The sequence below is a fragment of the Ramularia collo-cygni genome (genome assembly GCF_900074925.1).
Source record: "Ramularia collo-cygni strain URUG2 genome assembly, contig: RCC_scaffold10, whole genome shotgun sequence".
Classification (NCBI taxonomy): Eukaryota; Fungi; Ascomycota; class Dothideomycetes; order Mycosphaerellales; family Mycosphaerellaceae; genus Ramularia; species Ramularia collo-cygni.
Window position 1 is genome coordinate 1,152,353 of NW_019716264.1, and position 15,071 is coordinate 1,167,423.

The 15,071-nt window shown below is 52.8% G+C and overlaps 6 protein-coding genes; 2 read left to right on the forward strand and 4 right to left on the reverse strand.

Moving 5' to 3' along the window:
• Positions 1-70: 70 nt before the first annotated feature.
• Positions 71-865, reverse strand: RCC_07018 (related to putative glutathione S-transferase; the record flags this gene model as incomplete). XM_023772278.1 has 2 exons in its annotated part: positions 71-729; positions 790-865. The coding sequence occupies 2 exons, from the start codon at positions 863-865 to the stop codon at positions 71-73; spliced, it is 735 nt and encodes a 244-aa protein (XP_023628046.1).
• Positions 866-1,338: 473 nt separating this feature from the next.
• RCC_07019 (uncharacterized protein) lies at positions 1,339-1,692 on the forward strand (the record flags this gene model as incomplete). Its single annotated transcript, XM_023772279.1, has 1 exon — positions 1,339-1,692. The coding sequence occupies one exon, from the start codon at positions 1,339-1,341 to the stop codon at positions 1,690-1,692; it is 354 nt and encodes a 117-aa protein (XP_023628047.1).
• A 115-nt stretch (positions 1,693-1,807) lies between these two features.
• RCC_07020 (uncharacterized protein) lies at positions 1,808-2,961 on the reverse strand (the record flags this gene model as incomplete). XM_023772280.1 has 2 exons in its annotated part: positions 1,808-2,380; positions 2,446-2,961. The coding sequence occupies 2 exons, from the start codon at positions 2,959-2,961 to the stop codon at positions 1,808-1,810; spliced, it is 1,089 nt and encodes a 362-aa protein (XP_023628048.1).
• Positions 2,962-7,500: 4,539 nt separating this feature from the next.
• RCC_07021 (uncharacterized protein) lies at positions 7,501-7,758 on the forward strand (the record flags this gene model as incomplete). XM_023772281.1 has 2 exons in its annotated part: positions 7,501-7,525; positions 7,580-7,758. The coding sequence occupies 2 exons, from the start codon at positions 7,501-7,503 to the stop codon at positions 7,756-7,758; spliced, it is 204 nt and encodes a 67-aa protein (XP_023628049.1).
• Positions 7,759-8,134: 376 nt separating this feature from the next.
• On the reverse strand, positions 8,135-9,021 carry RCC_07022 (uncharacterized protein; the record flags this gene model as incomplete). XM_023772282.1 has 2 exons in its annotated part: positions 8,135-8,848; positions 8,905-9,021. 2 exons carry the CDS (start codon positions 9,019-9,021, stop codon positions 8,135-8,137), a joined length of 831 nt encoding a protein of 276 aa, XP_023628050.1.
• Positions 9,022-9,587: 566 nt separating this feature from the next.
• Positions 9,588-13,952, reverse strand: RCC_07023 (related to GTPase activating protein (BUD2/CLA2); the record flags this gene model as incomplete). XM_023772283.1 has 2 exons in its annotated part: positions 9,588-10,789; positions 10,841-13,952. 2 exons carry the CDS (start codon positions 13,950-13,952, stop codon positions 9,588-9,590), a joined length of 4,314 nt encoding a protein of 1,437 aa, XP_023628051.1.
• Positions 13,953-15,071: the final 1,119 nt, after the last annotated feature.

Below are 15,071 nucleotides of genomic sequence, written 5' to 3' on the forward strand. Positions count from 1 at the left end.
ATTTATTTGAGATTTACACCCAAAACCTTGTGATACCCATGAGCAAAGTGATCCATCCCAATTTCCTGCCTCAATCTACCCTCTCCATCCACTTCTTACAAGCGTCGTAGTGCTCCAGAAACCCGTCATCAAACTGCATAATACGTCCATGCAAATCACCATCGTTATCAAGCAGTTCCGTAAAACGCCACCATCCCGCAAGAATAAAGTCCGCAAAGCTAGGCTTGTTGCCCAGCACATACGGACCACCGCTATTCTCATGTAAAATCGTCTTGATTTCCTCAAGAATCGGTTGGGCTCCAGGCCAGGCATTCTCGGCCTTGTCACTCTTTGCGAATTCAGCAAGAGACATGCCAAAGCGCTTGGTTCGCGTCTCCTGGAAGTACTGTGCGCTGCAAGGGTTGAGGAGCATGTCAGGAATACGATGCATAGCGATAGGTGCCAGCTGGCCCCAGAGCTTTAAGATGGCTTCTTGAGTACGGCCGACATATTCGCTGTTGAGGTGCAGAGATGGCTCTGGTTGGAGATCCTCGAGTGTGTGGGCAATGCTTAATGAGTCCATGATGTATTGTCCGTTGATCTGTGCTGCTGGAATGGAATACTCTGCATTGGGGTTGAGCTCTGGGGAGTTCGCAGGGATGCCGTAGCTTTTGAAAGTTGGAGCAACGTCGGGGTACTCGATCCATTGTGTTTTGTATGGGAGATTCTTGTAATTGAGTACAAGGCGAGCTATTGTATATGTTGATCAGCCTGTTGTTGGTTGTATTTGGTGGGGGAAGGGTGAGATACCCTTCCATGGATTCAAACTCCAACAGGCTGATTTGCCCTTGGAAGGCAGATCGAAGAAAGTGATATCATGAGACATCTTTGCCAATGTTGTTCTATAGAGTATCATATGTGAAAAGATACGACGCACGGAGGAAGTTGCAACAAGCAATGAGCTCCACGCCACTTTCATAGTCTTGGCACTGAGCTGTCCAGCTCCCCCTTCTTGACCCACACACCTTGCTCCGCTAGTGAACGATAACCTCGTAGAGTGCCGTCTAGTGGCTTCAAAGCAACGAGAACGTTCGTTATGGTGTTCTGCAAGAGCATACGAATATTTTCCAGGCTCGAATCAGCTCAATCTTGTCACCCCTCGACGCTGCCACCGAGTTTGACGTGCAGGTCAGCTTGTCAATATATACAGGCGCTGGTACTGAACGAGCTCAAAACTTCATAGGTTCTGTGCAATGATGATTGGCGAAATTCTTTATCGTAAAGAGACAGGTAAATGGCGTTCTTCGACGATAAAGACGCGCTTGAGACCTGCAAGGCTGAGAAGCCGGTTGCATAAGCATGTCCTCATTCCGGACCGCAATAGAAGCGGTAGACGTGAAGATCGCAGCGCTGTGGGGTTTCCATGGATGGCAACATGTACTCCGCCCTCGAAACGAGGACTTCGACCCGGCATGGGAGGCTGGTTTGGCAAAGAAGACTGGCCTATGGAAGGGCGAATCTGGTGTCTTGGCAGAGAGATGGAGGCTTTGGGCTGACGAGCTGAGCAGCAATCCCCAGTTTGATGGCCAGGAAGCCGAAACTCGACCGCAGCGCAAGTCATTCGTTAGCATCAAGTCAGGAGAGCTCCTACGGGAGAGACGACCAGACGACATTCCGATTCGAATGAAAGTGTGTCTTCATGACCAAGCCTGAGGTTGTTTCGTCGAGGGACCGACTGTGCTTCGTGAGTGAGTTTCGTTCTCATACTCTTCGCGGACTCGAATCTCCCGGCGCAGGAACGCACGGCGTGAGAGAAAGCAGTCCAGACTCAAGTAGGGTGGCCATCGTGCTTGGAATGAATCTCCAGCAGAGTGAACATGTTCGGATCCGCTTTGAAACAACTCTTCTGTGACTCTCCAAAGTAAGCGACACAGTTTGCCAAAGCGGAAGAGTTCTTGTCCAGCCAGAATATGAAGCCGCCAACGAATGGTGATTGTCGGCTGACCTCTGCGATACCACCCCGGAGCCTGACCATCTGTTGAAGGCCGGACATGTGGACGTGGTATGCTTCGAGATTGCCATATTTGACCTCGTAGATTGCAAACATACCCACAGCAGCAAGCATAGGGTCTGAAGTAGAGCGATGTGGATCATTCAGCGCAGCGTTCACGCAGTTGACAAGGTATCCGCGCATCACTTTCTCCAGGTACAGATCTCTGGAACTTGGGGCTGATCCCTTCATCAATACTAGATGCCTTACTGCGACCAGTATTGCTATCGTTAGAGGGATGGAATCTCGCAGTACGACATCCAGAAAGCTGCTGAAGGCGGCCGCATGCTCGACCTTGAATTGTTCTGCAAAGTCCTTGGATTGGAAGTCGACAATGACGTGATAAAAATGCTAACCAGCTGGCAATCAGCTCTACATAGCTGTGTTAGAACGTTCTTGTTGACGCAACGACTTACCAGTACTGACGACACGTCCAGTTGGAGACGGCTCAAACTCGACCCAATGATGTTGCTGGGGTCGTCAAGACAGAAGGTTCTGAACGCCATTGATCCACGCGAGAAGGACTGCTCAAGAACGCCTGTGGGAGGTTGCAAGGCTGCTCCGGAACTATTCGTTCTCTGCCTCTTTGAGGAAGCCGCCGCATATCCAGGCTTATCCTTACACTCGGCCAGTCCGCGTCCCTGTCCTGCCCTTGATATGCATAACGAACTTGGCCCGCTCCCTTCTCTTTTTCCTTCATCACTGCCTTCATTTTGACGACCAAGCGAGCTTTTCAGCCATCCCGAGATCTTCGCCGCCCTTTGTTGTCGGCCACGCTTGTGCTGCAAAAGTGTCAAGTGACTCTTCATCTGCTTGCGCACTCCAGCGCTCAGTCGCGGCCTCTCGTTGCCATTCTGTGGCTCGACGGTGAGGAATGTGAAGCTAGTATCGGCAGTTGGACTAGGATCCCACTGCTCCGGGCCCAGCTCCATCGCGTCGTCGGCGTTTTGGAATTCGTCTCGCGCGGCAGGGATGTTGCGCGTTGCGCTGACTTCGTACGGGGCCCTGGCCTGGAGCTTGTGGTGCCGCGGCGCACTCTCACCGTCTCACGCACTCAGTTAGTTATGAAAAGTGTGTCGGCGCGATGCGTGCCTTGTGGAAGACAAGTGTGCACCGGAGAAGGCTGCCTTTTACATCCTGCTTTCGTGTTGCGGGGAAGCAGAACTGTCTCAAGGATAGGTAGAGGCTTCTCCACAATTGAACTCTCCACACTCTTGGGACGAGGGGAGCGGTATGCATGGACAAGATCCAAATAGGAATTGCAATATGTTGACAGTAAGGTACCTTAGGTATCATAGAGGTGAGGTTGATTGAAGATTCGTGCCTGCCTCAATTGTAAGGAAGGCACGCTATCTCTTTTGTTTCTTTCTCCCTCTCTCCCTCTCTCCCTTTCTCTCCTTACGGCACTTGCACACACCCGCCTCGCACGCGTGGTGTCTGATTCTTGATCAAGCAAGTGTTCGTCTTGCGGGCACGCCTTCGGGTGTGCACGTAATYTGGCCTATCAGTTAGTCACTTCGGTGCACCTCTTCGTCAGTCACTTCGGTGCGCCTTTTACTTCCCCTTACCGGAGCCTGAGCTACTTCAGCTTTTGCTGTCGTAGTCTCATCGCAAAGGTAAGTAAGGAAGTACTAGGGAACGTTTGGTCCATTAGGGCTGAACATCTTTTTCAAAACCATGTCTTATAAACAGGCAAAATCCCATGATATCCCCACAAGGCGCCGCAGGGACCTCCGGAATGGACACGGTCCTGGTCCTCAGAACATGGCAGAGTCTGATTTCCTCCGCCGCTTTCGAGAGCAACCATCGGCCCAGCAGCTGTCTGCCAGTCGACCAGTGGGAGATTCGGCGAGAGATTCTGGGAGAGGCCGCTTTCGAGAGCAACCATCGGCCCAGCAGCTGTTTGCCAGTCGACCGGTGGGAGATTCGGCGAGAAACTCTGGGAGAGACTCAGCGAGAAACTCTGGGAGAGACTCTGGGAGAGACTCGGCGAGAGACTCTGCGAGAGATCGAGTGGCAGTCTCGACGAGAGATTCTGCGAGAGATTCTGCGAGAGATCCCGGGAGAGACTCCAGGAGAGATCGATACCCGACACGATCACGCAGCGACTCTCGCGATCATCGTCGACGTGAGAGGAGACCGAGCCCACGGAGCGTCTCTCGGGATCACAGACGATCTCGTCCTCGCGGAGATCGATACACAACACGATCACGTAGCGACTCTCGCGATCATCGTCGACGTGAGAGGAGACCAAGCCCACGGAGCGTCTCTCGGGATCACAGACGATCTCGTCCTCGCGGAGATCGATACACAACACGATCACGCAGCGACTCTCGCGATCATCGTCGACGTGAGAGGAGACCAAGCCCACGGAGCGTCTCTCGGGATCGCAGACGATCTCCTTCTCGCGGAGATCGATACACAACACGCGGCGACTTGCGCAGCCGTCGCCAATCGCCCGACAGAAGCGAAGAGCATCGGTATCGGTCTTTGAGATCTCCTCGCCGCAGAAGCCCATCTCCATTGCCTGGAGCCTTGGCAATGGACTCGTACCGTCCCGCCGCCGGTCGTCGTCGATCACCTTCTCGGGAGCGTGTATCGGCCGGTCGTCGTCGATCACCTTCTCGGGAGCGTGTATTCGAGCAATCACGCAAGAGAGATCGCAGCCCTTCTCTTCCGCGCAAGCCTGTTGTACAGGGTCCTCCGGCGCAGGGCATCAAACCCACGATGAAAAAGATCTGTTTGGACCAGAAAGTAGAGGCTGCGCCACCTGCGATGCCCACGCCTGCCCCTAACCCCATTGCTAAGCCGAACGAGAGCATATCGCTGACAATTGACAGTTCTTCTTTGCTGGCTGCTCCGTCGGCCTGTCAAGCCAGCAACCAGTCGGTACCATCGACTGTGTCCGAGGATGCCTTGGGGAAAGAGTTCTTGAAACTCTTCGAATGACACATCTCAACTCCATGTACCGAAGGTCTTTTTCAGTTATACTCGGTGCCTCAGTCTTCGACAGCATCCAGAGCTACGAATTTTCGATAAGGATGTTTCGTTGGACGTTGCATCTACGGCGGCGGATTCGGACGCTTCCAGAGCTGTCGATATGAGAGATCATCAACAAAACAACGCCTAAACTGCCCTCTCCATTGTATGACGGACCACTCTGCTGGTCGTGAAGGTTCTAGCAGCTCCAAAGTTGTCTATGCTGCAGAGAGCAAGGCCTCAAGACGTCGTAAAGACGACTGAAGGTTCTTTGCCCCGATGAAGAATTCTCATTTCGACAGCTCTGGGTGCTTCGACGGACATTCAGACCGTAGCCCAAAAAGGCGGATGACTATTCAATCGCACGCATCCGGCTTTCGAGGAGCGAATGCGGTGTATCCCTGGATGTCACGATGCTTCAAGCTACCAAAGTCGGGCAAGGGGTTAACCGACTGCCAATCCACGTTGACTTTTCAACCGATTCTGCAGAGAACCTACTCGGCCACTGCACCGCCTTTTGAAAGGGCAGACCTATGCGCAGAGGGATCCGCAAGCGCACTGAATCCCAGCYCTCAGGCGGACCATGCGAGCGTAAGTACGGATTGCTGACTTTCATAGACTAAATTAGGCTGTCGTGCCACGGAGGGCATAAAACACTTGGTTGTTGCTCACGGTGCGGCGCGGGGAGGGGCGTCGCACAGAAAAGGTCATCCGACCGGGACCAGCAATGAAACTTGACTCAACGCTACTCATTGCGAGCGACTCCGCCGAGCGGCATCATCAGACACGGCACCCAGGCCGGATTCGACGCAAGAAACGACCCACAAAATACGAGCATTGGCTGAGATAGCACCTTGGAACTGTTCGCACCACGAATGAGTAGTGCCATCTGAAACATGGAGGGCGCCAACTCAAAGAGGACAACAACTTCATCGACGGAGCACACGATGGTACTGACGTTTTCGGCGTTTTCCAAGGAGTCAACCACAAGCATGCCAAAGAGCCGCTCAGTGCCGCATCGACAGTCCCATTCATTGCAAGACAAGCTGGACCAGGCACCAGGCGCTTGACCTTGTCACCACCAGGACTCAGTCACTTCTTCTATTCAGATACACATCTACCACGGCCATGAAATACTGGAAATGCATCATGCGGTCCACCCGAGGCAAATTCCATGGCAAGTTGCAATGGACGGCCAACATGCACGGGATAGCAGAGATTTGGATAATAATCACCCAAGGCCACCCTCTTCCCCTCTCTCCGCGCATAACAACAGCATTGGCACCGATCACCCAAGCCCAACGTGTCCATCGGGATCAGACACGACGCCTTGCAGATCTAGCGAGTCGGTAAAAACGATCGAGCTCCACTGAGCACGCTCCAGTGGCACCGGAAGATGGACCGCTGATCATATTACATCTCGCCACAAGGGTCCTGCGGGCTTTGGCGACGATCGGACGTCGTTTTCTCAATGTATCTGCCACAGCCACTGAGTGGTAGACAACCCGAGTGACTACACGCCTCAATACCAAGCCACGATCTGGTCGAGGGAAGCTGCTGTCGGAGAGCCACGAATCTTGCATAAACTGCAACCCAACACCGTCTGTTCTTGGTTGAAAATTCGACCTCAAGTCGATTCTTGTCTGGTCTGGCTAGACAGTCTCTTGAGCTACTCCTCGAGATTGCGTGTGACATGTTGAAACGGAGCAGCGAGGAAATGGCTGTCAAGACGAAGGAGCATATGGATGGAGGGTTTCATCCGCGAAGGTGATAAGAATGACCTGCAATTCATGGTTCAAGCAGGACGGGGACGGGTGATGGGAGATAATGACTAGGTGCTTGGATACCTTGAGCTCATTACGTGTAAGTCAAACCATGATTCATTTCGCACTACCGGATCACTGACGTTCTCCAGCATTGAGACTCACAACCATCTCCGCTGGTCGGGCAGAGTCGTTGGTCAGGATGGGACCTTGCCAAAAAATGGTCAAGGAAGTGGTTTGGCCGATCACTAATGGCAATTGACAGACGCCGAAGTTTCTGAGAACGACTGGACAAGTGTATGTATAGTTGCGCGAGTGACTTGTGTGATTCACTTGAAGATGAGACTGTATGGACAAGTGCATCTCGTGCTTTGGCCCGGTTAAGAAATGTGGCAGGAAATGAAACTGCTGGTGCCTCACCCCAGTGCACATTTCCAGTCCCCGTCTCGCACTCTGTACGCCTATTGCGCTCGCCATCTTCCATACAATGAGCTTTTGTTGTGTTCTTCCACCACCAGCCGGCCTTCACCTCTCATAACCCACAATATCCACTAGTGATGATAGCCCCACATTATTGACTTTCCCGCGGCTTCACTTGCCTCACCCGGACATCCGGACGCTAAGATTCTAAGAGGCATAAGCTCCCTTATCACAGCACTACGTACTCGACATCATAACCACAACTACACTCAGAGACACCTGTCAAGAGTCTCACACGACAAATTGACAATGTCAGCATTCAGCAAATTCGCAGGTACACAAACCATTATCAATACTCCCACCTTCTTCAAATCTAACTTGACCGCAGATAAGATCCTCACATCGAAATACAACAAGCCTTTCCCAGTCACGTTGCTTCCATCAGCCATTGGGTATTATCTTGGCATGAAACAAGGAGAACGACAAGCTCAGCTGCTCGCTGAGATCCAGGCTTTGGATATACATGATCATGAGAAAGTCAAGCAGATTTCAAATCATCCGAAGTGAATCATCATGATGTGCGGTGCTGGATCTTTGACACACAAAAGGTCGACTGTGTTCTGTCGTGGAAGTAAGTTCTAATGGATGCAATTGGCGTGCAGTATTTTGACACTGCACAGCAGATCTTGAGAGAAAGAGAGTCTGTCACATTCCAACCAAGGCTCATTTGGAAGGCATTGATGTAGATGTACATAACTACACCTATCATAGCCGCTTGCAAACCCGCGAAAGTCTTGGCCGATAGACATGTTGTATTGTGCATGGCCACCAGCGAATCTCCCTCGTAATCCGAGCCCCGAACCATACAGCCCCTCTCAAGACGCCGAGCATCGCGTTCAAGATTTCTTGCTCCACCCGTGCTCAAAAACCTGCCTTCCCTCTCTCACATTCCCCCAACGGCCCTTTCAATCAGCTCCACTCTGCTCTGCACATCATACTTTCCACTCGCAATCACCTCCACTCTGCTCTGCACATCATATTTTCCGCTCGCAACCACCGACTCCGGTGGTGTCCTCTGCGGCCTGCACACACGAGTACCAACCGGCTTCGTTGGAGTTCCCATCGATCCCGCGGCCGAAGCCCGCCGAGCACATAACCTAGCCTCTCTGATCAAAACCCCAGACTTGGAAACTTCCACAGGAATCTCCCGTAAAAAACGCCGTAGCATCTCCGGGGTGACAGGTTCGCTAGCAGTACGCTTGCGTGAATACGGCGTTGTCAGAACTGGCTCCACTGTCTTCTTCCTCGGAGTTTGTTTCTTGGTACACTTCTTGATGTGTTTCTTGCCCACCACCCGTCTGCGTCTCTTCCACACACTCCACGAAGCCAGACAAGATCGTGTGAGGAGTAGCGTTTGTGTCTGAATCGGATGTGACCAGCGACCCAACTGAATCTGATTGTCAATTAAATCGATGGCGAGTAGCGACAACAAGTGTGCAAAGACAGTCATTGCAGCCATGAACCACACGGGGATTGGGAAGTCCAGATTGGGGATAATGTAGATGTCGAGCATGATGGTCTTGGAGGAGAAGAAGTCCCATCCCACAACGAGGCCAGCACCCAAAGTGATGAGTTGGAGAAACTCTGTGGCAAAGGCCTGCGAAATATCAAGTCAGTTCTTGACTTTCTTCAACTCCGATGGGTGCGACTCACGTGGTATTTTGGGAGCGTGCGACGGACGCTCCAAGTGAGTTTGCGGCTGTAGCAGTGCTTGTAAGTTGCACTCAAAGCTGTCGCGACAACGACCATAGCCAGTGGGAAGTACACCATTTTGGTTGGTAATGTGACAGATGGTAACGGCAGGAGCGAGGAGAAAGGTTGATCGTGATATAGTATACACCTGAATTCTTGCCCTTTTCACTGCTGTTTGCCCATGTCTCTGATATCCGCTCATATCCTGAGACATGCCTAAACGCGGCATGCACCATCATCTTCCCGCCGGGAGTCGCTTTCGCCACTCGACATGCTTTGACAGACTTCTGCCACCACGGGAATGAAGTACATATGAAGTAGAGAGGAATGACTGATGCTTTCGAGACACATTTTGGGCAAAGTCAACGTATTCGCAGTTCGCAGAGGTCGGTTCAGATTGCAAGTTTAGCTCCGATCCTAGATGCAGCCACCCGCTCGTGATGTTTCGCAGCAAGACTTGCGCCTCGGGAAAGCATACTTCATCTTCAGCCTCGCCAATTGACTGGCCCAAAGAGACGGATGAGGCTCGTGCCAATCCAAGAGAATTCTCGTTGGTAACGAACCTCGTTCCTCCGCTCTCCAAGTGCATGCAGTCATCGTCGGCGGCATAACCCGAAATAAAATCAAAACGATCTGGAACATCATCATATCATGCCGTCGCCATTGCTATTAGTCTTGAACAGACCATCCTTCTCCTTCTCCTTCTTCTTTCGCAAAGTGGGAATCAACTTGGTTGACTTCTTCTTCTCCTTGTCTTTTTCTTTGGTCCGAGCAGCTTCAACCTGTTTCTGAATCTGGAATCGTGCCTGCTCTCGTCGCTCCCGATGCCGAACCTCCCGCTCGTAGTTCGGCAGCGCTGTGGTTGTATGTTCTGTATCGCTGCTGACGGTACTTGAGACGTTGCTGACGCTCGTGCTGGCAGATTGGCCCGGTGAGCCGTACATGCTTTGAGAGTAGTTGCGGCCTGCGCTTCCATGGAAGCTGTTACCAGGTGTAGCCGATCCTGGACGGCCCCAGTTGTTAGACCTTGGYGTGCTATCGACCAGCGATGGCTCAGTCCGGTTCATCGCCTGGTCGCTATACACACCGTTTATCGGAGCTTCGTCATCTGTTTCCTCGTCTTGGCCGCGCAACTGGCGCAGCGTTGCTTCTATTGCGGGGTTGGATTCCATTCCGTCGACAAGGGTGACTGAATCTCCATCCCCGGCGGACGCGTTCTTGAGTTGTGCCTTCTGTAATTGGTTGATGACATCTTCCCATTGGAAGCTATGTGGACTGTCCGGTCTCTCGGCTCTTTCTGCGCGGTTTAGACACTCCTGCGTCCTAGTGTTTAGTTCCTCGCACAACTGGTGAAAGTCCTTCAACTCTCCTTCGGTTGAAGAGATGGCGTGTAATATGTCGGCGTGCGATTTGCCTGGCAGTGTTGCAGCATCGCCAGGATTGGAGAGAGCGGCAATCGCGTCCAGCCATAGGTGAATCAAGTCTGCAAAAGATCTGGCTTGATCAATCAAGTATGGAAGGCTCGGGAAGCCTTCGCGACTGCTGGGTGGTAGCCGGTGCATAATTGTCATAGGGGTGGTGTAGCTGAGGTGCTGCTCGGCGGTGACGACTCCTGGAGGGTATGTGGGTGAGGTTGATGAGTTTTGGTTGGAAGAGTTTGAGATCGGCTCGGGAACGTGACACATGTCATCGATGAACGTCTTGAAGCCTTCCCGGTGCTGAACGAGGAAGTGGTTCATCGGCTCCATCCACGGCTCCTTGGTTCCAAAGGACGCCATGTTGGCCATCGTTTGAAGCGACTTGGCGATGAGCGTAAAGGTGCGTCGAGATCGTGGTTTGATGTCGTCTACAGAATGGTCAGACATCCGAGGCTTCGTTGCGCCCGAGGTATTCTTACCTTGAAGTAGACCGAACAGTTTGGGGTTGAGGACCGCAGGGCAAAAGAATCGCAGGAACAAAAATCCAGAGACACTGCTGTAGCTCACACTGCGGAGGAAATCGCCATATCGATCTTCGGCACAAGCACGAACGTGTCGGAAGATGATTCTCAATTCAATTGGACAACGAGATTTGCTGGCCACGATACCCTGCCAAACTTCTTGTGTGAATTTGGACAATCTTTTCCAGTTGCGATCCACATCGGATGCCGATTGGACGCGGTTTGGATCAACCTCGCAGTCCAGATCCTGATCGTTGATGTCCTGCAAAGTGGCCGCGAGTGATTCTTCCAGGTATTCCTTGCCCACCCGTCGCATGTGCGTATCCAAACTCTTCGTCAGCAAAGTGTTGCCACGGAAGAGCAGATTGGCTTCCAGAGTTGCGTTCTTGTTCAAATCACGCACTATCATTTCCCTGTCGGTGGGACCGCCGCCGCCATTCGCCCCCGCATCGTTATTGTTCTCCATCGACCCGGCACGCCTAGTGTATCTCAGACGAGTGATTGGACTGTCCTTGTGGGAACCGTCGATTTCCTCCTCCACAAGGGCCATGATCCAGTCTCCGGCTGTTCCAGAAACCTGAAATATGTTCAGAAGACTGTCGCTGAGACGTTTGAGCTCGCTCGGTATCATTTGAGCAATGTGCAATGTCAAGGCGTTGGAGAAGCGATGGAGCATGACGCTCAATCGCTCATAGTCACGAGCCATGAGGATGATGCCTTCGTCGGCGCGCACCTTGATCAGTATCTCCCCAACTCGCTGGCCATGCACGTTCAGCACAGGCCACCATTTTTCAACGTCCTTCTCAGRCTCAAGCTCTTCCATCTGTATTTCCACCTTGCCGCAGACGACATCAAAGGCGAGATTGGTGAATCCGCCTTGTTGTTCGCCGAATGCGTCGCGTATGCTCTTCGATTCATGATGGTCCTTGTTTGAGTTCTGCTCTGGTGGTCGGCGCTTTACAACGATGCTCGCATTGTTCAAGACTGGTGGCAAGTCCTGAAATTCGAAGCTTTCGCCCCATAAAGGATTCAGTCCATCGTACTTGGCCACAGTCTTCCCTCGAGTTTCATTGTCCAACAGGATCTCCGCGTAGTAGCCATATTTCTCCGGCGGAGTGTTGGCTTGATGTCGACTGAAGCCACCACTGAATCCCCCGTCGGTATCTTTGGCACTCACAGACTGCATCTTGGCTTCGGAAATCTTGACATTCAGACTACGCTCCATGCGGAACGTGTACGTGGTGCTTGTGGCGATCATGCTCTCCAAGTCTTGATTTGCATTATCCTCGCCCATCTCAGCTTCACTGGGGTCCACTCGAGGACCGTAGATTGAAGGCATCGTAAAGGCCCTGAGCAACACGAACCAGACTTCGTACAGTACGCGGCTTTCCAGACTCAAGAATATCGGGCGGATGAATCCAGRCTGGGTGTTGGTAAAGGTCGAGGTGTATTGCGGGTATATTGCGATGCAAAAGTCACTTTCGAGCACACTTGGATCTAGACGTTGAATGGCACATCGACTGAGCTGGCTGAGCTGCACGACCGATATCAAAGAGTTGTCAGCGTCCGAGTGGAGTTTCAATTCGCCATTCTCCCGCAATTGTCCACTGATACGTCGCCATCGGCGTGAACTCACGCTCTGCATTCTACTAGTGCTAGGTCGGCGTGTTGTTGGCTGGCCGAGGGCTGCGTTGTTGTTGCTGTAGCCGACGTTCGTGTCCCAGTATATCATCTTGCCAATCTTGATCACTGGATTGTCCTTGGTTACACCTGAGATTATTGAAGTCCGGCGACCATTCATCACGCTCTTGTTACTGCCAGCACGCTCTCGAGGGCTGACTGGGTTGTTTATAGAAGCTCTCCGCTGGTGGGATGTATCAGCGGAGGAGGCCCGGGTTGATCCCATCTGGGAGTCGGAGCGTGGTTCATTGCTTGCTTCCGAGTTTGTATCGCGTGGTGTCCAGTGTAGGAGTGCAGCAAACCAGGCGTCAAAGTCGGATTGTGTCTGCAGCTTGATGTGCACCTCGTCGGAACTCTGTGGCAAGCTGAGTTCCAGGTATGGAAGATCCCCGTCCAAGTTGGATCTTACGCTTGATCCTCGCAGGTCTTGTACCAGAACCTTGTGTGCACCTTCACTTCCCCTGGACTCATACATCAAGCTGCCATTCTCTTCGTGAATGTAACAATAGCTCTGCGACCAGGGGTTGCCAAATCCACGGCGGAATATCACGCTACCGCTCATTCTTCCATTGAGCGTCCTCATCAAATGTAGAATACGTCGCGCATTCGCACTAGGAAGGGCAGACGTGATGGAATCCGCCGTGCCGGACGACATGGGCGATATGGAGCGGGGTCCCGGCTGCGGCGACGGTGACCGCACTGGCGAGCCCAACGAGGATATCGAGGGGCGGGACGGGACTTCGGTGGACATTGGTACAGAGGCTAGAAATTCAGCACCCGATGACGGTGTATCCCTGTGTCGACTCCTGCTCTTGCTGCGCACTGCCGAGGGGGACTGCTCTCGCTGGTCATCACTCAGAGTGGCCGTTCGCGGCCGTGACTGTGATTCCCGATCCATCATGCCGTCCGATTCATTGCGCTTCTTCTTATTCTTCCTCGAGGCACTGCGGCCGAAGAAAGGGACGCTGATGCTGCCACTTCTACTGCGCGGAGGATCCTTGACGCGGTCACGGTCTGCGTGCCGCCGACTGCGGTGCGAATTGCTCGGACTGTCCGCTCCGCCACCAGCGGTAGTGGTCGTCGTCGTCGTGTGGGGTGTAAAAGAGCCCGTGCTGCTTTCGGCGTCTGCTCTCGCATCGGAAGCCGTTGTGGAACGCAGGGAGCTTGGCATAGACGGCCTGCGCGAGATGGTTTTGGAGATTGAGCGGGACGGCGTAGCAGCCGAAGCGCGGTGTGACCTCTTCTTCTCCTTTTCACGCCGTTGTTCGTCTTCTTTGTTGCTGTCGTCTGCGGCGCTCTGCTTGTTCGACGATGTCCATCGGTGGGTCTTGACGACCGGTTGATCTGACAGAAAAACCCCGGAACGACGGCGCTCCTGCTTGGAGCTCATCTTGGGCAATGCATGTTATCAAATGTGCTGTCGTAAATGTGGTTGGTCGATTGTGTTGTGTTTGGAGTGGGGTGGGGACCGCAGTGGAGCGAGCGAGCATGGAAGCGAACGGAGACTTGACTCGACGGCCTCAAAAACCGCTACTGAACGAACACTACATCACGCTATCCTGCCGGCTCTTGTCCCAATCAATAACAATACCATCATAAGGCGATCGTCAGGATCCCAAAAAGCCCAGGCGACGCCGAGAACTGTCCGCCCCCATGGCAGGGCAATGGAGATTACCCTCCGWAGGCAGCATTCGCCTAACCAAGACACGGAAAACAATGTCCGCTACCTTGGGTACTACCTAACTGACTATACACCTGAGAAGGAGACATGCCGCTGCGCAGTGCGCACGTTCTGCAATGTGCGAGCGAGGTGCCAAACGGTGGAGGCAGCGGCTCCATCTCCCCACCCTGCATGACGGATACGCATGTATGCCCAACATAGAAAGCCACGCTTGTCTTCTCTCAGCCTCCTATCTTCTCCATTTCACACCCAACTACGTCCATCACCACCACGCTATGGATTGGAAGTGATCAGGAGACACAATCGACGAATCCCTCCTCCTAATAACACCAATCTATAAGTCACGCAGACATATACTTTTGCACCGAAGCGCGTTCCGCTGGCTGGAGCCGAAGCTCTACGTGTGCGGCCCGCCGACGCCGTTTCAGCTGGGAGCTCCCAATGGACTCTGGTAGAGTGAGGTCACCAGGTACTTTGCACCATCTTTTGGTCATCCATTGCTTGCTAGGTCATCATCAACCACGGACCCCCACGAGATTCAATACAACAGCGCAACTCCTGCGATCATCACGAGGCCGTATGATGGCCCGACTGCAATCGAACACAGAAGAAAAAGAAAGCCCTTCAAACTTGGCGATGGAAGCGCATGAATCGCGGCCTCAATAATATCAGGTTTCAGCTTCTAACGGCAAACGTAGATCTTGCGCATGGCCTGGACCAGCATCCGTGCAGTGTTCTGGTCTTTTCGGCACCGCGCGTTATAATAAGAAGCGCGGTCAGCGCTGCTAGCCAAGTAACAAGCGCATGGTCGAGAAAGTTCTCTTGTTC